General features: G+C 32.3%; 1 protein-coding gene across 1 annotated transcript; it reads right to left on the bottom strand.

The window, feature by feature from the left end:
- Positions 1-4,274: 4,274 nt before the first annotated feature.
- On the bottom strand, positions 4,275-26,272 carry LOC132736622 (sodium-dependent proline transporter-like). Its single transcript, XM_060723783.1, has 14 exons — positions 26,158-26,272; positions 20,444-20,657; positions 18,286-18,417; positions 16,195-16,462; positions 14,221-14,396; positions 12,876-12,967; positions 11,078-11,181; positions 10,015-10,139; positions 8,346-8,458; positions 7,908-8,036; positions 6,815-6,914; positions 5,998-6,098; positions 5,017-5,184; positions 4,275-4,726 (listed from the first exon to the last, which is right to left on the bottom strand). Exons 1-14 carry the CDS (start codon positions 26,191-26,193, stop codon positions 4,580-4,582), a joined length of 1,905 nt encoding a protein of 634 aa, XP_060579766.1. The 5' UTR covers positions 26,194-26,272; the 3' UTR covers positions 4,275-4,579.
- Positions 26,273-26,702: the final 430 nt, after the last annotated feature.

Here is a 26,702-nt window from a genome sequence, read left to right as displayed (position 1 = left end):
AATATGAAGACTTTGTGATACATACTTTTCAAGATATTCAGCGGAAACCATTTTGACATTTAAGGTCCCTGTGACCTTGACCTTTGACCTAGTGACCCCTAAATCAATAAAGGTCATCAACTAGTTATGACCAATCACTATGTGAAATATGAAGACTTTGTGATACATACTTTTCAAGATAATCAGCGGAAACCATTTTGACATTTTAAGGTCCTTGTGACCTTGACCTTTGACCAAGTGACCCCAAAATCAATAGGGGTCATCTACTCGTTATGACCAATCACTATGTGAAATATGAAGACTTTGTGATACATACTTTTCAAGATAATCAGCGGAAACCATTTTGACATTTAAGGCCCATGTGAACCTTGACCTTTGACCTAGTGACCCCAAAATCAATAGGGGTCATCTACTAGTGATGACCAATCACTTATGTGAATTATGAAGACTTTGTGATACATACTTTTTCAAGATAATCAGTGGAAACCATTTTTGACATTTAAGGCCCCCTGTGACCTTGACCTTTGACCTAGTGACCCCAAAATCAATAGGGGTCATCTACTAGTGATGACCAATCACTATGTGAAATATGAAGAATTTGTGATACATACTTTTCAAGATAATCAGTGGAAACCATTTTGACATTTAAGGCCCCTGTGACCTAGTGACCCCAAAATCAATAGGGGTCATCTACTAGTGATGACCAATCACTATGTGAAATATGAAGACTTTGTGATAAATACTTTTCAAGATAATCAGCGGAAACCATGTGGTCTACCGACGGACAGACCAACGGACCGACAGACAGACCGACATTAGCAAAACAATATACCCCCTCTTCTTTGAAGGGGGGCATAATAAACAAGAGCCATGTCAACATGGCCATCCCCCGCCGAATGTGTTTGCTCATTAGAAGAATGTATATGTAGTAGAGCGGAATAATTCCATTTTAAGAGGTCTTTTGGAAATGAAAACTGATGGCTATAGTGATTACAGATTTGAAACCTATGTGAATACTGATGGCTGAAAATAAAAAAGGGCAATTACTGAAAAATAATGCAGGGTAGGTTATCATTCTTGTGTGCTGCATCCCTCCTCAGTAAAATCTATCCACCTATGAAGTTTCAAGTTGATACCTCAAATACTTTTTGAGAAAAAAATTGAATTGAAAAATTAAGTATGAAAAAGAACAAAGGGCAATAACACAAAAATTATAAAAGGTAGAGTTATCATTCTTGTGCAGTGCACACCTCCTCAGTGAGATCTATGCACCTATGAAGTTTCATTTTGATATCTCAAAGGCTTTTTGAGTTATGCTCTGGACAAAAATTAATTTTGAAAAATAACAAAGGGCAATAACTCAAAAATAATGCAGGGTAGAGTTATCATTCTTAAGCACTGCACTCCTCCTCAATGAGATCCATCAACCTTTGAAGTTTCAAGTTGATACCTCAAATACTTTTTGAGATAAGCTCTGGACAATAGCATGAAAAAAAAAAACAAAGGGCAATAACTCAAAAATTGTATAGGGAAGAGTTATCATTCTTGCGCACAACATTCCTCCTCAATAAGATCTATCCACCTATGACATTTCATGTTGATATCTCAAACACTTTTTGAGTTATGCTCCACTCAGGTGAAAAATTAGGTATGAAAAATAACAAAGGGCAATAACTCAAAAATTATGAAAGGTAGAGTTATCATTCTTGTGCACTGCACACCTCCTGAGTGAGATCTATGCACCTATGAAGTTTCATGTTAATATCTTATAGGCTTTTGGAGTTATGCTCTGAACAAAAATCAATTTTGAAAAATAACAAAGGGCAATAACTCAAAAATCATGCAAGGTAGAGTTATCATTCTTGTGCACTGCACTCCTCCTCAATGAGATCTATCCACCTATGAAGTTTCAAGTTGATTACTCAAATACTTTAAGAGATATGCTCTGGACAAAAATGTTGGACGGAAGGACGGACGGACGGAAGGAGACTATTTCTATATCCTCCCCCGAAATTTTTCGGCGGGGGATAATAAAGCTCAAAGACAACATTTAAAAGCAATACTGATGGAGTAATATGGCATATGCAAGATGTAAATAAATTCTTGCTTTTGATTTCTTGTTAAAAATCATTGGTGTACATAAATACAGGAATTTCTTATCTGTGTTAAGATTACATGATTAGTATATACATAAAAAGAGTAATTTATTATGCATTCTAAGTTCACAATGTTTTTAAAAATACAATATGAGATACAGGTATTTCTTATGGGATATAAATTCACATTGTAGAATTATTATTAAACATTAATGTAGTAATATCTTATGTAGGATCAGTTAACATCGTAACTATATATGATACAGTGATTTCTTATGTATCATAAATTCACATTGATATTATTAATACATAAATACAACAATTTCTTATGCATGATAAGTTAACATCATTACTACACATATTACATGTAATACAGTAATTTCTTACGCCTTATTGGTCAATATACAGAATTATCTTGCAAATTTCTAGAAGTTATTGAATAAAATCAGTCAGAAGCAAGCCAAACCACTTTTCTAAAACCGAGAGAGATACAGAAATTTGATTTCCAATCTATGTATAGCATATTCAAAAATACAGCAAAGAAGAATGCATTGCACACAAAGAGTTTCATAGTATCCTGAACGTCACAATTATAAACTTGCCTATTTGGTGCCAATTATGGTAACGTCTAGGCTTTTAAAGGAACAAGTCTAGAATTTGACGTAGGTTAAAAAGAAAATATGTTCCTTGTTATGGAATATGGATTATATCTCAATTTAATGTAATAATTTTCTTATATTTTCACTACTACTTCTCAGATTTCCATTTGTTAGTGAGAAAAAAAAATCAAAAAACAAATTTACTCAATATAATTAATTTGGTCCTTGTGTGAGGTAGAAATGTCACACAATTTTCTCCCTTACCTGGGCTTTGAATATTAAATTGCTGTTTATAGAATCATTTTTTTTTAATTTTCCCCCTAATATGATGAATGGTTTTGTCCAGATTTGAATGATGGGCAAGTCCATTTAAGAAATTAAGTGTGGTAAGGGTTTAAGGGTGCAAAAGCAAGATATGTTTTTAAATATTATGCTGCCTTGATAAAAGTTGCACCAATTTTAGGAATCATTTTTCAACATATAATACAGAATCATATAACTGGTATAATCTAATGTGAAATAAAAGCAAATTAAATGAAGATTTTGGTGAATTGTCAGGTCATTTCTGGGGAAAGTTTAAGCAAAAATAGGTCTCTGGTTTTTAAGCACACATAAAGAATTTGAAAAAAACAGATTGCAACTAACTATTCAACTGCTATTTTTAGTAAATTTAGCAATGATTTAAAGCAAGCACAGCCTGCTATCTCAGAATTTTAAAAACATCATCCTTTCATTTGTGGTACCACAATATGATTTTTATTAGGAATCAAACAATTACTTTACTGATTACAAACAGCCCACTTACGTTTTTTATCTTTTTTAATGGAACAAATATTTCTTAAATACTTGACAAGTTTCTCTATGCAAACAAAAAAGTCCACACTCTAAATCTATACTCATCTTTAACATATTTTTAAAAACATGATACAGTGAATGTCAAGGTCATATATGGTGTCAAGGTCATTGTAGATTGACCTAGATGTTATTGTCATTAATCATTAATTTAAACCTTGACGGCCATGCACACTTGAAAGTTTAGTTAATGTGAAAATTTGTCATTTTCATTTTTATTACAATTTGACGGGGAAAAAAATTACCCGAAGTACCCAAAAACAAGATATTGTCATTAGAAAGACCCACTTAGACCTGATAAAAATAAAATATCAAAATTGATTCAAAGGCTTATAAATTAAAATCTTTGGCAACAGGATATTCTTACTAATCTACAATCAACATACCTTTGTATTACTTTTACTACTTAGTACATAAATAAAATTCATATGTAACAAACACCAAATAATTGCTCTTATATCTCATATGCATAAAACAAACGCGAGAAATCAATAACAAATATGTAAACTCTATTACTCCTACAACAATGTCATATCTCAAATCATAAATTTGTACAACTTGTAAAAAATACTGATAAAAAACAATACATGCAATATAAAAGAAATGAAGAAATAGATAAAGATAGCTAACAATGAAGCACTTTATATATAAGCTAAAACATAAAATTACTTATATTTAACACTGACAGTGAATTAAAAGATATGTAATAATGCTGAAACTGTGTTGTTTGTTTTTTAAAAATGGCTTTACTAAGATATCAACAGTTGGTCAACTTTGTCACCATTTCCTTTCATTCATCTTATATAAATTTAATAAGCAAAATATTGAGAAAGATTTCTTTCCTCCAGCTCATTCAGATGCTTATAAGATCTCTATATCAACAAATTAAGTGCTAAAAATAGGTCAAGATTAAATCTGCCCATTGTGACAAAAAATGTTTTTACTGCAAAAACCAAGCATTTGTCTCAAATCGCATATAAAAAAATTCAAGTTGTCTTTATTATGGCTGAATTTCTCAAGCATTCATGGTCACTAAATTGTTTGTTCTCCCAATAGATTCTGTTTTACGAGATGTAAAAACCCGTCTGTGGATTTTGTATGAAGTTCCGTATATCCCTCTTTATACTGTGACAAATGGGGTCCCCAATCAGATGCTGGTTTTAACAGGAATAAAATACGCTGAAATTATACATTGAAAATTACACATTTTTACTACATGTAGATCTACTTTGGAAAAAAGGTTTTTATGCAGAAAACAAGTATCAAATGTATTTTAATGTTTAGTACTGTATGTCTAAAAAATAACAAATTTAAAAGCAATTTGACATATTTTTTTTCCAGCAAACTAAATTCTGCTTTTTATTAAATTTGTGTGTTACAATATAAAGAAAGAGTATATTTTATAAAACTTTGATTTTTTTAATATTTTAAAATATACATATATTAAAGATACCCCCTGTATAATTTACCTCTTTAAATGAGCCCTTGGCTTGCCATATTTGATAAATCATGACAACCGGTAATGGAATGATTGGGATCATGGCGAGAATGTTCCCTAATACTTTGGCAAACACTGGATATTTGTACCCGTCATAGTCTGGTGGCACATACTGGTAGCACATCACCAGAAATGTGATCTTAAATGTGTAAAATAATTGTAAATGTCACAAAGTAAATATCACCAAAAATTAGAAAAAATAGCCTGGCAGTATATACATGTAAACTGGTAGCACATCACCAGAAATGTAATCTTAAATGTGTAAAATAATTGTAATTGTCACAAAGTAAATATCACCAAAAATAGTTAAATAGCCTGGCAGTTTACATATTGGTAGCACATCACCAGAAATATCAATGAACATAGTTAATGTCACAAAGTAAATATCACCAAAAATACAAAATAGTCTGGCAGTACACAAACTGAAAGCATATCACCAGCAATATATTGATGGACATAGAAATTGTAGTCAAATATATTGGACATAGTAATGTCATAAAGTCAATATCACCAAAAAATAAAAACATTTGTATACTGGTCGCAATATCACCAGAAAAATTTATACTAATGTATCTAGTTAAAGTCCAAAAGTAAATGCCTCACAATACAAAATCAAAGTTTGTCTGTACTTGAATATACTACTAGCACATCACCAGAATTATCAAATAATAACAGACATGATTAATGTCACTAATTGAATGTCACCAAATACCACTAAAATAAATGTCCGCCTAAATGTAAAATCTAAATCTTACCCACTTATCAAACCAAATATGAACTGTAATTAAGCAACAAATAATAAAAGATATATCTTTAGGATAACTCTGATGTATACAAATATTATCAAACACGTCAAGGAAAAATTAAACTACATAACCTGAAACAATGCAAACTGGTTGCATTGCTAGTGTTTTAATTGCCTGATGCATTATGAACTAAAATCTATACTCACAAGTAAAATAACTGGGGTGACAAAACACCAACAGATCCTTATGAACAGTGGCGGAGATCTTCCTATCATCAGCTGGATATCTTTACAAAATCTTCCTGCACCTGTGAAACATAGTAGTAAACTTGTATTCAAATTACTAACATTATAACATGCTTTTAACAAAAAAGACTGATTACCAAATAATAAGTGCTTTGTAATTTTTTTTGTTTGGTTATTAGTCTAAAAGACACTTGTAATTCGGTCATTTGGAGTCTTTTTCAATTTCCCTGATGGAGGCAGATCTTAGGTGCCACTCTGGGTATTATTTAAACACATGCAGAGCACAATGTTGACTTGCCTTGGCCATCAATTCAAGACAATCTAGCTAGCATGAACACTGTGTTGTCTAAAACTCTGATGAGGAGAATAAAGAAGAATTGAATGAATATCAATATTAGAGTTACAGATCTTGGTCTTTGTCAGTGACTTACAATTAGGAACTGACACTTATATTTTGTCTAGTTCACGCATCTATGTGATAGATACCAATGTTTAAAGAATGCAATTTATACGAAAGTAACAGGTACTGCTTTTGCACTGGAACTGCTTGCATGGCAGTATACAGTCTGGATGCACAAGCTGACCTGCTTGGTGGCAAAGACTAATTACATGGTTCCTGCAGGTAATGGGTTAAAAAATCATTTAAGATTGCTTTATGACTGCCTTTCCTTATATAATCACTGGTTGTTTTAATATTCTATGGAGACAACGTACAGTAGCTTGTGATTAAAAATTTACGAATCATGGAAATGTACATTTCAGTTGTATGCATACTTACCATATACCCAGGCAATGAGGAAACACTCCAGGAAAGATATAATAAGCACACAGAATGCTGCAAAATACCAGTCTACCAACTGATATAGATATATACCACACTGTAAAATATATATTGAAATAAATTATAATAATAATGTTCATAATCAAGTCAATTCTGTTCCTTACATAATAAGCAAAATAATACAAGAAGTGGTAACAAACAAAACAGATATTATTCCTTTAACAGATAATTGGTACAATAATTTATTCATCATTTAAAATTTTTTTTATATATATCTAGTGTCGTCATTACGTTTATGTATATACTTCTGTAATTATTTGTTTATTGACCTGCTGAGCATGGTGATGAACATTATAACATGTTTTTTGCCAGTAAAAATTATGAATCTTGATAAGAATAAGTTGAATCATTCTATATTCAAAACTGATGGTACAGTGGAAGAAGAAGTGAAAAAATATATTTCAATGACAATCATAATTATAAAGTTTTCATTTTATTTTTTCATCCTGATGGCATTTAAATACTGCAGATATCATTGATAGATTGTTTGTTTAAAGAAAAAGTCGAGCTACTATTATTGCTGCAGCTTTGTTGTCGTCATTCAATATTAAAAGTTATCACCATGAAATTAAGAACACTTGCTTATGCTGACAAGGTGTAGTTGTTAGACAAGGGGCATAACTCTGAAAGCTTGATTTTTAGAGTTATGCCCCTTTTTAATTATTTAATACATTTAATTTTTGTCAAAAGTCACTATTTTGACAGACAAGCTTTAACACCGCTTGTGGTGCTTTGGTATCATTTCTAGATGATCAAAATTTTTTATGTCACAAATATGTCATTGGAAAGGTTTAACCCAAGTACATATGTTTTACTTTTACTGTTGTTACTATATATAGTACAGTGTAGCACCCTGTAATTTAGGGCAATTACCTTTTTTCATTTCTTCCCAGCAAAAAACTTCATAATAAATCTAATCACCCTAGAGCAAGACCTCTCAGTGACAACTTTCTTTGCATACAAGCATACAATAAAATACTGATCTGCAGAAGTTGTACATGTTTATTGTAACGAAAAAAATAATTCTTACATTTGTAGTGTATGGTAAGTCCAACAGTAACAAAATTACGCAGAAACATCCTGTCACTAATACTTTACGGTTTCTTAACTTCGGGAATGTATCCAGAAATCCGCTTGACAGTGTTTCGAACACACCAAACTGAAATGAAGTATCAGATGAAAATGTTTATGCAGCAATTATGAAAACCCTATGCAATTTGTACTCTTTATATCAAGAGACTAGTAGCAGCTGTAGATAATATTATAAAAAGAAGCTTATGTCATAAGTAGAACAAGGCATGCATGCACTTCTATGACCAGACTTTTAGCAGTTACTGTTTGTTGGTTATTTTTAACAGAGGATTGAATACTTGAAAATACTTCAAATACTAAACATGAGCAAGTAGAACATACCCCATTCTTTGAATAATCGAGGTAAAAAATGGCCTCACAAAAATTTAATACATACCTGACTATCAATACCTAGTGATATTAGCATTAGAAAGAAAAGAGCTGACCAGAGTTGAGGTATAGGTAACTTTGTTATTGCTTCAGGGTAAATGACTAGAGCTAGGCCAGGACCTGAAATAGTGTAGAAATAGAGGATATAAAATGAGTTTAGGTTCAATACCTAATTTATGAACAAGTTAAAAATAAAATTATATTATGCGACCCTCTGGTGAGCATGATATTATTTAATTCAATAAATTCAGGAATGAGCCAGAACCTACACAATTTTTTGTTCTTTTTATCACATACCCAAAATAAACTGTTTAAAGAGCAAAAGAATCATTTTTCATGGGCGCGCCTATAGTGTAATGCTAAAATATAGCACCTCTTTACACTATGTCTGTATAACACAAATAACATCACGTTCAAACATGTGCACCGCCATGCAATATCATTTTTACTGAGTCACAAAAGCTGCACCGGTATGCCATAATACATTATAAGTTTACCATGCTTCAAATGTAAAGTACAATCTCCACAGAGCAACCCCCCTTTGGTTGTTACTCAGAGGGTGTTGCTAAAGAGAGGTTCTATTTATTTTGAAATCTTACTTTGGGAAGAATTTATACTGATGTAAAAATTACATTTCTCTGCAGATGTTTCACTGTAAAACTATTATTTTTTTATTTTCTCATAATCTTAGACTTGTATGCAAATTATGACACAACACAAGGGATATCTGTTAGTTTTCTTTGGTTACAATTAAGGCGCATAAACACAATTTAGGCCATATGGTGCAGAATCAGGAAAGGTGTTTTTTACAAAATGTGGGTGTTACAAACCTTAAGCAACACCAACGGTCATAACTAGCTCACTTTCTGGAGCTTACAGATGCATCAACTTCAGTTTTCTGAACCCATTTAATCGCCTCTTACAATCATGCAGGGGTAAATGGTTATTAGGCTTGAATTCTGACACATCAACCCTTAAAGCAATTCTGATGCCTCAACTCTTAAAGGCAACCCCTAAGCCACTAGGGGCTACAAGTGATATCTTATGATTCAGTAAAGAAAAGTGTAAGACTGACTCATATTATTTAAGTGTAAGCATATTGTGTAAGTGTACGCATATTATTTAAGTGTAAGCATATTGTGTAAGTGTACGCATATTATATAAGTGTAAGCATATTGTGTAAGTGTACGCATATTATTTAAGTGTAAGCATATTGTGTAAGTGTACGCATATTATTTAAGTGTAAGCATATTTTGTAAGTGTAAGCATTATTATGTAAGTGAAAGCATATTCTGTAAGTGTAGGCATATTGTTTAAGTGTAAAGATATTATGTATGTGTAAGCATGTGTTAGTGTAAATATTATTATGTAAGTGTCAGCCAATTTTCCAATTTTTCTATCACTGTGACAAATGACTGTTGGAAAAGCTTCAAAATAAAGTGGAAATGTTGTCTAGTGGTTGCGGTGTCTCACTTTGATTTAATTATGACCACGTTTCTTTAATTGACACCAGTACTGAGCAAATTTGAAAGTGAAAAATGAATTAAGATAAAAACCAGCTTCACAGTAAAGCTGACCATAAATAAGAACTTCATTTAAAGAACAAATGTCTGTTTAACTAATTTAAAACAATGACATAATTCATTTTTTTTTACTTTATTAAATTTATAACTTACCTGAGGTAGCTACATCTTTTATGTCCATATTTGCCTCCTTTGCTATATAACCAATCACAGAGAAGATAACAAAACCACCGTAGAAACTTGTAAATCCGTCTGCTGCAGCACATATCAATGCATCCCTGAAAGGCCATGAACAAAATGTCTGATTACTTTTAATATCCCATCAACACAGTATAGGTCATATGGCGACTTTCCAGGTTAACTGGAGGTGGAAGATCTCAGGTGGTGCCCTTCCATGCATAATGTACTTTCAAACATCTGTGCATTATTTCTGCAATTGTTCCAATCATTATGCCACAAATTGATGTGTGTTTTGATCTGAATAAAAACGTTAAATTATTCTTGCATAGCAGACTGGCGTTTCCGTGCGTTTTATTCATGCCGGAAATTTAATCTGGCATGGGGAGGTGCCAGATGAGTCGCGTGCCAAACAACAATGTCATTGTAGCACACTTTATGAATGAACTTAAAATGACGTCGTTTTAGAAGGGAAATATGTGCTTAGGATGAGGCAAGCCTCGTTACCGCCCAATGGGCGGGTCCCCTCGGGACGGATATTCCAGTCCAAACCGCAACATATGACAGATATTATTATTTCGTAACAGGACTGAACAGCTATACAGCTAGTTTATTGGTGGAAGGTGATGCTAGCACCAATAACGTACCGGAAATGATGAACAGAAGAGGATCATCCTACATTTGTTATTAGTTAGAAATTTTCAATTAATTATTTCCATGTAAGTGTGTTACCAGAAATTGCAAAATCTCATTTTGTCTTACTTGTCCGTTTTTATCTGAAGCACATCTCAACTGGTCCATATGATATTAATATAGTAAATTCTTGAGATTCCATTTGTCCTTACAGTTTGTAGGACAACCTGGGCAATATGGACACTTGATTTTGCACCCTTGATCTGTTTTCATGTAAACATATAGCAGATTGACAGCTAAATAATTTATTTTACCTATGCTTGACCTAAAAGTACCAACTTTGTATTAACATACGCCTATATATTTCAACAATCACAAGGTCCATTAGTTACATGTTACAAGTTACCTTAAACAGTTATTATTGAACTTGTTGTAGCTAGCCATGGTGATCAAACCTCCCCAGGCAGGTCCCAGAGAGTAAAACACCTGCACTGCCGCTTGAAGCCACACCTTTAAGAAATAATAAAATGATATATTTGTCACCTTTTATTTCAGCCTTTTTGGTACATAAATTTTATCAAGAAAATGCCTAGTTTGAGCAAAATAATTCAAACAGAAAAAAATTACATTACATAATTTCAGGTAATATATACTCCTCATCATGTTATAATTTTAATTTGAAAATCAGAACAAACGGACATAAAAAGACCATACACTTTTGGTTAAATGTTACTAAAAACAGAAATTTTTATTACTATAATTAGATCATTACTGGCATTTTGCCAAAATATATAGGCAGAAGTCCAATGTTAATTAATATCAGGGATCATTCTAGGGGGCGATTTCCGCGATTTCTCGCAAGAAAATCACCAAAATCTCAGAGAAATTTGTGAAATGAGAGAAAATCTCGCACGGCAATTTGAGCCAGAAAATGTCTAATCACAATCTAAATAATGCTAAAATTACACAAAAATATGATGTAAAATTCACGATTCCCATCAAGAATTTAATTTCAAATTGTTTATTAATGAAATCGGTGTAAAAAACTCCATAAAGTAGTCCAACACTTTGAATTATTTAGCCTAAAATAATTGCCGATCAGAGACCGCAAATTCACCGTACAGAAATACGGTATGATGGCTAACCTTTATCTATCTGTAAGTCGAGAATTTACACAAAACACTTTTAATTGATTTTAATAAAAATTGTTAGACACAGACTAACATAAAAATGGACATGTCAAAAACAAATACCGGTAAAATTTGTCTTCTAAATGTCACATCAACCACGGTAAATTTTGCCGTAAAAAGCAAATTTAAAAATTTTGTTTTACGATTCCTGATGAAATAGCCGATAATAAATATTCTTTTATTGAACAAAAATATTTAATTTTATATAATTGCAATCAGCAACAGCTAGAATTGTGAATGTTTCAGCGGAAAACAGACAAATATCCATTTGTCACATATTTTCGCGATGTTGTGATTAAAAAAAAACCTAAAAGGAAGCTGAGTGTTATTTAAAGGTGTTTTATAACACTGAAAATGATGTTTATGAATAAAAATTACTTTAGGTATTGTTTTATTTGTGGGTATGGAGATATTTGTCATTATGTGTTCAGGTCACATATTCAATGAATATTTTTTAATGGAGGGAGGTGTGTGAAGAGAATCATAAAGAAAATAAAATTTTAGGTTATAAAAAATATTCTTCAAATCTCAACAATCACTTCTGTACAGTACAGTGTTGTCCATTAGGAACATTGGCTGCAAATAATAGTTGTAGTAGATATACATGTATAATTCTTTCATATTTCAGAATAAAAGTGTTATATTTAATTTTCACAATTAGAATTTTTTATGTTTAAAAATTCACAAAAGAAAAGGCATAGGATGTGTTAAAAAAGAGAAAACAAAAATCACTGTAATAAACAGAGCTACATCTTCTTATATCCTCATTAGATAAACAATGTTTATACGTACAGTGATTTTAAAAAGTTAGAAATTTCCATATTTTTAACCTCGCCCATCATGAAAATCAAATCTCTCAAGAAAATCTAATTTCTCTCATTAAAATTTCTCAAATGAGAGAAAATCTCTCACTAAAAATCCTGACCAGAATGATCCCTGTAATATCAATTATTTAATAATGCAGCTCAGGCAATTCTGGCAAAGTTTTTGAGGTAAAACATTATTATGCTGTACCTGACCATCTTTGAGGATAGAAAAATCAGGTTTGACATAATATGTGATGCCATCTATAGCTCCTGGTAGAGTTAGCCCTTTCACTAGAAACACTGCAATAAAAACATGTCTAAAATTCATCTATAATTTAACTGATTATTATCATTCAATTATTTGATTATTTAACATTCTTTGAACCACAGGCACGAGTATCGGACCTGGGAAGAAAAAATATGACCAGATTGATACAGAAACCTGTGTTCATCTTAAAAGTGTCAAAAAATCCCCAAAAAATGTAAATATTGAACCCCTTTAAAAATATACTATAAGTTAACTTATAGTATATTTTTAAAGGGGGTCATTATTTAAATTTTTTGGTTTTTTTTTACACTTTTAAGATGATCACAGGTTTTTTTAATCAATCTGGCCATATTTTTTCTTCCCAGGTCCGATACTCGTGCCTGTGCTTTGAACAGATGATGTCAAACTATCACATTGACATTTGACCTTTATCAAAAATATTTATTTCAGGCACAAATGGGCACCTGAGTAGAACCACCGATGTTCCTTAAGCTAGCTGAATAGCTTCCTCACATGAAAGAGTCCAAAGTCCCTGTTAGGTTTCAAACCCCCCGAGGTAAGAGGAAAGTGGTTTAAAGTCAATGACCTAAACCATTCCGCCACAGGCTCTTGATACAAAGATTTTAGACTGAAATCATTTGAACTGTAATCGAGACTCCAGAGCTCATATATTTAAATCAAAACCTTAAATCTGTATAATTGTGCAAATTATAAACAAAAGCTTTAGTACACATAAATACCTATATCAAAAAGTTTACAATATATCAACTCATTTGAGATTTTTCATGAAAATAGGTTAATTTTGGAAATTTTAGATACCGTTTTGGGTAAAACAGCGTTTTTGCCTTTTGAAACATGTTCAATACCAGACCCGCTTAGAAAAGAGGGAAAAAGAAAAACACTGGTTTAGTTGGAAAAATATGCATTTTGCCTTTGGGAACATGGTTATCTAAAGAAGGAAGAAAATTCAACAAACCTTGAATAGTTTTTAACATATGAAATAAAAAGGAAACTCTGAGTACTTTGAATAAACAAATAAGCCGCGTCATGACAAAACCAACATAATGGGTTTGCGACCAGCATGGATCCAGACCAGCCTGCGCATCCACGCAGTCTGATCAGGTTCCATGCTGTTCGCTATCAGTTTCTCTACTTGTTATAGGGTTTGTAAGCGAACAGTATGGATCCTGATCAGACTGTGCTGATGCGCAGGCTGGTCTGGATCCATGCTGGTCACAAACCCATTATGTTGGTTTTGTCATGACGCGGCTCAAATGACACTCACCTGTGAGAAGAATATATGGTAATACAGCTGTAACGTACACCACTTTCCCCACAGACTTGATCCCCTTCATTAAACACAAGAATATAACCACCCAGGCCACAATAAGGGCCACTGCTAGATGCCATTGTATTGTACCCACGTCTTCAAGACCAGTAGACTTGTGTAACACATATCGACTGAAAATAGACATACGGTCAAGGTCATTATCTAAATTATTCAACATTCTTCGGGAAAAACGATAAGTATCATAAAATGTTTTAGCAAAACAATTTTGGGCTACACTTTTCCAAAATATCATCTAAAAATATCATAAACAATGTTTTGACAAAAAATATTTGGCTAAATTTATAACTCATTTTGATCTGAGGTCAGAGCTGAAATTATATAATCATAAAAAAAAGAGCAAAAAATCTCATAATTGTAATAGGACAGTAAATTCTTCAATTTATTGCAAATTAATTTTAAGGAAAAAGCACAGACATACATAAAAAATACAATGGGAAATATTTTTATTGTAATTTTTTTTTTGAATTATTTCTGAAATACATTTTTTATGCATTTTATGCCCTACTTTCCCAGAGACTGTCAAAGGGAGTTTTAGTACATCTATACTAATACATGTAGATCTACTTTGTGATATTTTAAATGTTTATACATAGATCACATTTGTTAAGTTCACTCCTCACTTCACTATTTACAAGGTAATTTCATACATTATAAACTGTACTGTAAAATCAAATATTTTTGTGAGGCCAAAATTTCACAAAATCAATATTTCAGACTTGGTGAGGTTAAATTTCAGAAATTTCTACTGTCAGTTCTGTTAAATTCATACATAAGTTAGATAAATAATGATCATTTATTTTTCATGTAAATCTTCTATGCACATAATAAGGAAAAAAATCAGTATAGTAACCAAGCCCCACATACTTTGAATTTCAGCAGCTATTATTACATTTTTATAGCATAAATATAAATGAAGGCCTGTTTGCTCCTAGATTTTCTCGATATTTAAATATATATGAGTCGCGTCACGACAAAACCAACATAATGGGTTTGCGACCAGCATGGATTCAGACCAGCCGGCTCATCCACACAGTCTGATCAGGATACATGCTGTTCGCTATCAGTTTCTCTACTTGTTATAGGGTTTGTAAGCAAACAGCAAGGATCCTGATCAGACTGCGCGGATGCACAGGCTGGTCTGGATCCATGCTGGTCGCAAATGCATTATGTTGGTTTTGTCATGACGCAGCTCATATGCAAATAACAAAAAAAAAAAAAAATCAGGAAAGATGAGAAGCTAACAAAACTGGCAAGAGATTAAAATAGCCCTAATGCGTGTGATAATAAGCAAAAAATGACTGAAAAACAACCAGTAACATTTAAATTTAAGATGAATTTTCATAAAATAAATACATCTACTGAAAGTACATATATAACTGAAAACAAAAATTGACAATAGCAGCTGAATAATATGGAATTATTTTTGGTTAAATTTAATATTTACATAATTACTTCTACAGTTTATAAAGTACACAATAACATTCGTTTTTATCAGACAATTAATTATAATTAGCTACAGTACTCATGTCAATATTTTGATACAATATTTAATTACATATGTAACTATTTTTAGCTGGGTTTAAGCCTTGCAGACATCTTTTAGCAGATATGGGTTCTTTCTAACCTTCCATTTGGGGGAAGACTTCAAATGCCTCTCTGTGCATTATTTCAGGCACAAGCAGGCACCCAAGTAGAACCACCAACCTTGTGTCAGTTAGCTGGAAATCTTTCAAACACATGAAAGAATTCAGTTTCTTATGGGATTTAAACCAACAACGGTCAGGGGCAAAATAGTTTGAAGTGATCTTAACCACTCATCTGTACAAAACTTCAAAGCAAGGAGTTCCTTCTTGAAAACTAAAGCAAATGCAAAATATAGTGTTGCTTTGTTCATTTTGTTGGACTAACTTACTGCCAAATTCTTTACTAGCCGTTCTCCCCAAATCTGACGCATTCACTTTGATAAATGTTGAGTTTGTTGTACAGTTTGCGCCACATTGCTGACTTAGGGTATCAAGCCCGGTAATGCAGGAGTCCGTGTTCCACCATTGCCCACACTTGCCCCACGGCAGCTCCGCACTGAAGGACTGAACAAAGTATACCATCACCCAGACCATCACCATGATGTAATACCAGCAGTATACGAATGATACCACCAACATCATGTAACCAATACCTACATAATGATAAGCCATAAATGTATAAATAATATCAAGGTAAGTGTTATTTGTAAAGAAAATTTCGATTGGGAAGCCCTTGATAGGCCTCTGCTATATAAGGTGAAAATCACTGACATATTATTAACTGCTTTAGTATCATATATTAATCCTGAACCTAATAAATTTGAGAAATGGACCTGCTCAAGTTTGAATTTGGAACAGACCATTCAAAATTGGAGGGATTTCAATAACAAAAGCAAACAATGTCATGACAAACATACATCATATAGCTGACCTGGCTCTTTACTGGTCGTCAAGGTTAACCACTTTTGGTTCCTGCCGGTTTTGTGTTAAAATTCTAACTGGTAATGAACAGTAAACATCAGTTGAAAAAAAAAACACAAAGAAAAAAAACATATGACCTTTTTATCATAACATAATAAGATACCACCATCTCTTGTTATGTTAACCATTGTATTTGGCAAGCTTGCAAATTCATAAAGGGCAAAAATTTCATGAAGAGAAATAAAATTAGGCCAAACTAAATTGACATTTGGTAGATCAGATTTCTTTTTTATAGCACTGGATCTAAGAGCCAAAACAAGAAATGTCAAGACACATATGCCCCCCTTTCTAGCCCTTGACTCACATTACTGGTAATTTTGTAATAAAAATTTGCCATAAATGGGTACATAGAAGTATTCAATAATGGAAAAAAAAGAAATAATTAAGACTTTATGATAAATAGTTTTCAAGATAATGAAACATTTAAGGCCCCTGTGACCTTGACCTTTGACCTAGTGACCACAAAATCAATAGGGGTCACTTACTAGTTATGACCAATCAATATTAGAAATATGAAGACTCTGTGATCAAAATAATAAACAGAAACTATTCTGACATTTAAGGCCCCTGTGATCTAGTGACCCAAAAAGCAATACGGATCATCTTTTGGTTATGACCAATCACTATGTGAAATATGAAGACTTTGTGATAATTATCTTTCAAGATAATGAGCTGAAATCCTCTACCATTCAAAAACCCTCGACCTTGACCTTTGACCTGGTGACCTTAAAATCAATAGGGGTCATCTACTAGTTATGACCAATCAATATGTGAAATATGAAGACTTTGTGATAATATTTTCAAGATAATCAGCGGAAGCCATGTGGTCTACTGACGGACAGACCGACAGACTGACTGACATTAGGAAAACAATATATCCCCTCTTCTTTGAAGGGGGGCATAAAAATAAAGAAGAGCCCGAATGCGGTGTTAATGCTTGTCTGTTAAATTTAAAGTTAAAAAGGGGCATAACTCCAATCATACTGCTTTCATAATTATGCCCCTTGTCAAAACATGAGAAGCAAGTATTCCAAGTTTCATGTTGAAAATGTTAAATAATGAGCTACATTAAAGTTTTTGAATGACAATGCAGCAATCATAATAGCTCAACTTTTTTTGAATGCTCTACCAAATGATAGATGGATTTTTAAGTAATACTGACTGTTAAGGTCATATGGCAATGTTTAATTTTTTTGGTTGGGTTTTCATCGCACCAACACATTATAGGTAATAATTATGGCAACTTTCCAGTTTAACTGGTGGAAGAGGACCTCAGGTGCTCCTCAGTACATTATTTCTGGCAGAAACGGGCACCAGAATAGAAACACCGCCTTTCTGTAAGCTAGCTGGATAGCTTACTCACATGTAGAATGCTGAATCTGACATTTAATGACACTTGTGCATCTCAAACCTACAGTTGTGAGACATACGGCGATGTTCCAACTTAAGATATATACTATTTACAAATGGATTACAATGTAACCTATTACCTTACCTTTGAACAGAGGACAAAATTTCCACACATACAGGCAGCTTATTCCAGAGAACTGTCCTAAGCATAATTCAAGGTAAAACAGAGGTACTCCACAGAATATTAGGAAGAAGAAGAAAGGTATCAAAAATGCACCTGGAAAAAAACAAGAGGAAATGAGTTTTTACATTTGCAAATCATAACAAGAGCGATCAGTAATCACATGTGTCGCCTCATGATGGCCAATTTCATGTTGGGACAAATTTTGTGACAGATGGACAGACAGTGCACAACTAGACTTGGTACTGATCATTCCTGTAAAGTCTGGATAAAATTGCACCAGTAGTTTATGAGGAGTAGTCCGGACAAGCTTTTGCGTATCTGGCAACACACAGAAAAAAAACACCTTTTTATCAAAGGGCCATAACTCGGCCAAAAATCATTCAACCGGAAAACCCGTGCAATATGCGCAAGGACTTGAGCTACAGATCAATCCTGTAAAGTTTCATTGAAATTGCATTAGTGGTTTAAGAGAAGTAGTCCGGACAAACTTTAAAATTAAAAATTATTAAAGGGCCATAACTCTGACAAAAATCATTGAACCGGAAAATGCTGACAATATGCACAAATAGACTTGGTACTGATCATTCCTGTAAAGTTTGGATGAAATTGCACCAGTAGTTTATGAGGAGTAGTCCGGACAAGTTTTGTGACTGACGGACGGACAGACGGACGGACAGACAGACAGACAGACAGACGACGGAGAAGTGATCCCTATATGTCGCCACTACTCCGTAGAGGCAACACAAAAAAAGGATATAATTATCTCTATATCTTTATGTCAAATTTGAGTTGAATGAGTACAACTGTTGTGGAGGTAAAGAACTGAAACTGAAAATTTCCTTTTTTTTTTTTTGAAAGTTTAAGAAGGGTAACTCTGTTAATTTAACTTGCTTATTCCTATAACATATCCATATCTTAAATTGAAATTGAAAGTGTACAACTGTTGGGGAGATAGTGAACGGAAACTGACATTTTTTCTCTTTTTTTTTTAAATAAAAAGGGCATAACTCTCCCAAAAATCATCAAACCATGACCAAATTTGAAGTTGAATTAATGTAAATCCTAACAATAATTACCTCCCTTGGTGAATTACTTTCCTAAATATGATTATCTCCCTTGTTGAAATAACTTCTTTAAGACAGATTTAACTCTTGAATTTGAATTTATTTAAAAAGATTCTTTTTTGGATGGATTTACATAGAAAAACACAGTATAGTGTATATGGCAACTTTCCAGCTTTACTACTGGAGACCTGACAGGTGCCCTTCTGTGCATTATTTCAGGCACAAACAGGCACCTGAGTAGAACCACCGACGTTCCATATGCTAGCTGGATAGCTTCCTCACATGAAAGAATACAAAGTCCCTTGCCGGATTCGAAGTCAACAACATTAACCACTCGGCCAAACACAACCAAAGAACTTTTTTCTTCCTTAAAAAAAATAATTACAAAATGTTTAAAAAAATTAACATTACAAAATATTTTTGGAATTACTTTCCTTATTGAATAATACATTTTGAATAATAATTACCCCCACCAACCCCCTTGTTGAATTATAACATTTTTAATAACGGTATGTTGAATCAACTTTTGAATGATTTGAAAAATAACAATTTAAATTTTAGAATAATAGTTAACATCCTTGTTGAATTATCATATTAACATTAAATATCTCCTTTTATCTGCATTTTTGTATGTAAGGTGATAGATCCTTAAAATTTATCTTATTTTAGAGTGGAGGTATGGTCGAGTGGTTAACAAATCAAACTAGTAATCTAAGGATTGTTGGCCGCATGGGTTCAAACCCCATCATTAGCAAGCCGTTGTTTCCTTGAGCAAGAATCTTTACATTCACTGCTTAGAACTGGTTGGTTCCAGGAACGGATTAGAGTGTTTCAATAAGCTTTTAGCTTCCAACAATCGAACTAAAATAAATTCGTATAAACTTAACATTCATTGGCATTTCTAAACCTAATTAAGATTATGCAAAAGATCTATAAAAAAAATCTTATTCAAAATTCAATAGCAAATATTGTAACTTGAACATAATGGGCTGAATTTAGAAAATGTGCTACCTTATGATAAATGCTTCAAATTAATTTTTAACATTGTCACCTACCTCCACCATTCTGCATAACCAAATATGGAAATCTCCACAAGTTCCCCACGCCCACAGAATAGCCCACCACCGAAAGTATAAACTCAATTTTCCTGTTCCACACACCGCGGGCATAGTCGACGCTATCATCGCTGACAGAGTCGGACTCGTTCAGGTCTGGACTTTGGTTGGCAGCTAACTCGTACTCCCCTTTATCAACTTGCTTTTTATCACTCTGAAAATACAATCACTCTGAAAATACAGTCATGTCGGATATATGGACCACACTTATGACAGTATCCAAATGAAGAAAACATGATAGAGCAACCATTTGCCCTAAGGAGTATTTTTGGGGGCACCAATTTCGAAAAAAAAAAACAACAACAAAAAACCTGTAAGATGTAACTATTTTCGTTGATTCACAAACATAAATTATGAAAGAAAATTTTGAAAACAATTTACATTATTCCTTATTCAGTATGTTTAATGATGTTTGTCGGAACTTTGTCCACATGGGCCTTACCGCTTTTTTTTCTGAAATTTATGAACATCTTCCTTTCAATTATGTACATTGCCAATAATTTCTTTTTATCATTATATATGAAACAAACAAACTGTCTACCTATCAGGAACAGCCTGAAATAACTCATACTCTTTTATTAACACAAGCACGCACACTCATGCATATTATAAATTGTCAGCACAAGTTTAAACTTTCCAGATTAACTCTAACTGCTCAAAAAATAGCAAATTGTAAAATATTTTAAATTAAACTTCATCAACAAACTTATTACAGTCCTTTATATAAGACATCAAAACTTTAAAGAAAATCCACATTAAAACCAACCAAATTAAAATATTTATATAAAATATCCATCACTAGCTAAACAAAGTTAAACACTTAATGATGTCAAAGCATCGACTAATATTTAGCAGTAATAAACATGCACTTCTGTACTCAGATCATTGGAGTATATGCCACAGGTTTATTTTTTATTTTGAAGAACATAATAATATTATTAATTAAAATCCCAAATTTGAAATGTTTTAAAGATAAAGTTGACATGCAACCTTAGTATTATCATTATTACTGTTTAATTTTATTTCTTTTATACATGTAATTTAATGTTTAATTATTTTTTATACACGTAATAATACAGGTAATTTTATTTTGTATTATTATTATTACTCCTACAATAAGATAACATAAAAATAATTAGAAATGTGTCGTAACACCACAAATGCCCAGCATGCAGCCAAAATTTCAAATGTTATAATATTTAGTTCCAAATTTGTGTGCACAAACCATTTTTTCATATCTAAAGTTCAAGGACATGAAACTAGTCGGCATTAACCTTTTGCAAATTGCATAAATTGCATATCAAAAAACATCTGACCATGGCCAAATTAAAACTCCACTTGAATTTTTTTGGTGAAACCAAATTCAAACTCGACTTGTATTTTCTGGTTGATACCTGCACATACCATTTCGACCTTATATATACATTTCTACGAAAGTAAGAGTGCAGAAACTGAAAATTTCAAATTTTAAACATTAAATTTCAAACATTAAAGAGGGATAACTTTGTCAAACTTAATCAAACCATGACTAAATACAAAATTGACCTGAGCATTCCTTTAATATATCCATATAGAAAATTTGAGTTGAAAAAATACAACTGTTGGGAAGATAATGAACGGAAACTGAAAAATATTTCAAAGGGCATAACTCTGTCAAAAGTCATCGATCCATGACCAATTTAAACTTGACATTCATATATCTATGATATATATATATATCCATATATTATTAAAATTTGAATGTGCGTGGCTGTTGCTAAGATAATGAATGGAAACTGATGATGACAGATCAGGGTATACCACTATATGCCTGGCCATTTTATGGCGGGGGCATAATGAAAATAAGCAGTCACCAGTAAATTGGCCGATCAGATTGTTCTAAGTACAGGCCTCCCTAACAGCTAGACAGATTATTGGTATTGACTGGAGATTTTTTATGTCATCTCAATGCCACAAAAAATACAAGAGATAGGAGCTAACTATATTTTGATTTTGGGAGGAGGTGGGGGGATATCTTCTTCTTTAATACATAAATATTCTGATTTTTTTTTTTTTTTTTTTTTTTTTTTGATAATAGTTTTAACTTTTATTTAAGTTTTTTTTTACTTTAAATGCTTACATCCTGTAACTGATGTCACAGTGGCAAAAAAACTAACTTTTGAAGTTTCTTCAAAAAAAAAAAAGGTTTTTGTGAGGGAGATAGTAGATACCGTCAACTTTGTTATTGAATAATTATTCACTCCATGGAAATATTGATCACTGAATTTTTTTGGGTGGTTTAAGTGATACTCTTTTCTTCAACAATATCGTGTTTTATAGCTGTAACTTTAACACTGAAGACTGAATTTGTGCTCCTGGCATCAACTGACTCTACCCATACAACCAATACAGACCAAGATAAGCCAGAACATCCCTGTCATCTGATCATGGTCTGCACTGATTTGCTATTCAGTCAGTACTTATTTTGATATTGTCCCTAAATTGAATAAGTTAGGTAAAGATTGACAAATTCTTGTGTATTATATTGTATCCATATACTTTTTAAGTAATTTCTTATCTCATTAAACATTCTCACATTACATAAACCATTATTTTGCAATTATATATGTTAATGTCATTTGTCATTTATGTATTATATGTTTTATTTGTATATGTTATATGGTGATGAGCTTTTTATGCTTAAACCAAGAAATAAAGATTCTGTTCTGTTCTTTAAAACATGAATGGTTTTGTCCAGATTGACAGATTGGCAAGTCTAGTTAAGATATTTAGTATGGTAAGGGTTAAGGTTAATGACAGTTTTTCCAAACACATGATTTATGTCTTAAATCAGGTATTTCTGTCTGCTTTATACATTTATTGATTGAACTTAAACCTTTGAAATTACTGATAAGAAAGATTTCTCATTTACTGATACTGATAGGAATTCAAAATTGAGGACATCGTAAGATTTATTATATTAAAATCAATATTTACAATCAAGACTGGTACAAACAAGAGATAAAAGCTAAAAACAAATGCCTGTAGACAAATATGAAGTAAAAAGATATCACTGAATCCAATATGTTTCCAATTAAATCTTTTTTTTTTTAAAAAGGGTTTGGGTTTTGTAGCCTGACAGTGAGACTTTAAATAGCATGCCCATGTGATTTTGAATTCCATCACAGACTGTGAGGTTGCACCTTTTATTATTCTAGTCTCATTAGAACAGAGTTTGCAAATTTCACCTTTGCACTCAAGGGACCTCCACTTTTCCATAATTTGGATTCTTTTTATGAGAAAACTTTCCAGCTACATGTAGCTTATGAAAGTGGAACTGCAGCCATAGATGTATTCTTGAAATTCTTCTGCCCGAAATACTGAATTCCTCCTACATTTATAGTGCTGGTAATGAGGTGTTTAAATTAGATAAGGCTTGGGGAGATAGTAATGCTGAAGTATTTGTTCACTATTAAGTATTTCTGCTTATCATAGTGTAGGATTTAATCTAGGCTTTTTAAATTATAGATCAGCCTCAGATGGTCAACTTTGTTGAATGTCTTAGAAAAGTCTGTGAAAATAACATCAGTTGTAATTGGCGGTGTGATTCTAGATTGTCTTAAATCTAGTTCCTGCATAAGCTAACACAGCTATGACCTGAACAAAAACTGTGCTAATAAAAGGTCATACAGTGAGATTCAAAGTATATGCTTATGTAGTTGAAACTATATTTTGTTAGGGGTGTCATCGATTCAATCGATATCGGTGTATCAACGATCTTTGTTATCCGATTCGATATCGATTCCATTTTTTAAATATCGGATATCGAATGCATATATAATTTCTAGCTAAAGAGACTTCAGCAAACAGGTTTTATAGAACTGACAGACCTGTTTACTGTCGCAAAACATCAAAATAAAAGCGACATATAAAGTTATGAATGCCAGAAACATTTTTTTATCTAAAATGAAAATGGAAATCAATGCCAAAGTTACCTCCCAGTGTCTCTAACGAATGCTGCCTAATTTCGTTGTAATCTCGCACGTCTGCTAAGTGGATGTGTAGAAATGCCAAGAAAAATTTGTCAGTGTTTCTTTGAAAAATTTATGATTACAAAATGTTAAACTTAAATAATTATTCAGGTTCTACACACTATAATTTGCCAATTAAACCCGGCCTAATTGTAACGGCAAGGACGGGATTTAGCATGATCAGTAACTACATAATAGCAACAACAACAACTAAAGTAAAATGGAAAAGGCTTTAAACTTTATAGTTACTAGTCATTAGTTTTCATTTATAGCTATATGATAAAAAAGAAACAAATTGTTCAGTTTTCATAGTTTATCTTTTTTGCATTTGTCTATATATAACTGCTTTGTCAGTGTCCTTAGGAAACATTTAAAAATACTTGAAAGCTAAAATTTAGCCTGGCAATCGATATATCGCTGTATCGCCGATAATTCATTACCGATATATCAATACAAAAATCCTTATCGATGACTCCTCTATATTTTGTCTAGTCATACAGGGTTTTTTTCCAGGATTTTGGGAACATGACCCATACCCATGGAATTGGGAATTTCAGCGATGTTTTGTTAAAAACTGGGGAAAAATGCATGACTTAAATTTTGCAGTGATAAAATGAATGCAGAGAATCACTGTCTAGGACAACATCTTCATACATTTAAGAATAATAACAGTGAAGAAGCCCTTATTTTCAAAGATTTTACATTTTGTTTTTCATATTTTTATTTTGTAACTTTCAATTGGGAATTTTTTCTTGTTGGTTGGGAAAATAATATACTATTTTCAATTGGGAATATGACCGAATTTCGGCTATGAAATAAGCCAAAAAAAATCCCTGTCATATCCTTCCATTTTTTCAAATTCTTCAGTACATTTAATCAGCACCAACTTGTCAAGAAATATTATCATATCAAATCATCATAAAAATATTATCATATCAAATCATCATAAAGTTTCCACCCAACTGAAAAATAAATGCCCTAACAACAGCCAAAAAAATCAAACTGTGTCCAATTTAGAGAAAAATTGAACTGATTTTACTTGATTTTTATAAAAAAAAAAGTGGTAGCTATGGTTACATGTATTTTCAATGCAGTTTATTTATGCCTTGGGCTTTTTCCCAAAATGTTATATGATGTCATGAAAATTTATCAATGTATTTTTTTTTATAATTTTTTATTTAAAAATAATTAAATAACAGTAATTAAACAAAACAGTTATTGCTGGATCAACTTTCAGTTGAATGTCAGCATTAATTTCACTATTTAAAGGGTTGTTGATAATCCAGTTTAGTCCGATTTTATATTATCATATTAATGTTCTAGATCTAGTTTGAACTTGGAACCTTTTTTTTTAAATGTCCTTGATGCATGTTATAATGCATGATCTACTTGGAACAACAATCGGAATCATTTAAACAACTTTAATTTTTAATTTGCAAACCAGAGAGACATTTTCGTATGATGAGCTTTGTTATTGGATAAATTCATAATCATATGCTAAAAAATCGTACATCCGAAATTTGCACATGAGTATCATATCCGACTACTATGACATTACGATTTATTAACCATTTTGTATCTGATTAACTGTCGCTCGGCAGTAGTTTAGAACAATAAAATGTGATAAATAATTATTAAACAAACCCTTTTTAGCAGATGATCACACTTAAAACCTCCCATTTTACACCCAAATACTGGATTTCAGACGATATTATAATTGCATGCACGTAAATCCAAGGGACTTTACTCCTACGAACTGCACTGTTTAAGGTTGCGAGGTATTAAATTAAGAATAACAATGACGCTGTAGACTTGCCATATATTTTCTAATAATTCTAACAAATCTATTGAGTCAAGCCTGAAACTACTTATGTAGATCTAACTAATTACCTATTGTAAGAACCGATAGAGACTTTGTAATTATAAAGCTTCATACATAGATCTTCCAAGGAATTTATTTACAAACCCATCATCTATTGGTAGAGTTCTTCATGACAAAGGGTACTGGAAGGGATTTAAAATTAATTAGTATCGATCCAACCATAAATGCATTGTCCTGCAAAATTCCAGCTAACTCCCTCACACCCCATCCCCAACTATCTGTATCTGTATCTGTGAGGGTACGTCGTAGAGACCAAAATCTGGCTTTAACACGACGGTGAAGGGAGTGCGCCTTAGTCACAAAGTTT

This window comes from Ruditapes philippinarum, unplaced genomic scaffold (genome assembly GCF_026571515.1).
Source record: "Ruditapes philippinarum isolate M1 unplaced genomic scaffold, ASM2657151v2 ctg1774_1_1_1_1, whole genome shotgun sequence".
NCBI lineage: Eukaryota > Metazoa > Mollusca > Bivalvia > Venerida > Veneridae > Ruditapes > Ruditapes philippinarum.
The sequence above is the reverse complement of the archived record's forward strand: the minus strand, read 5'-3'. Positions and strand labels throughout refer to the sequence as shown.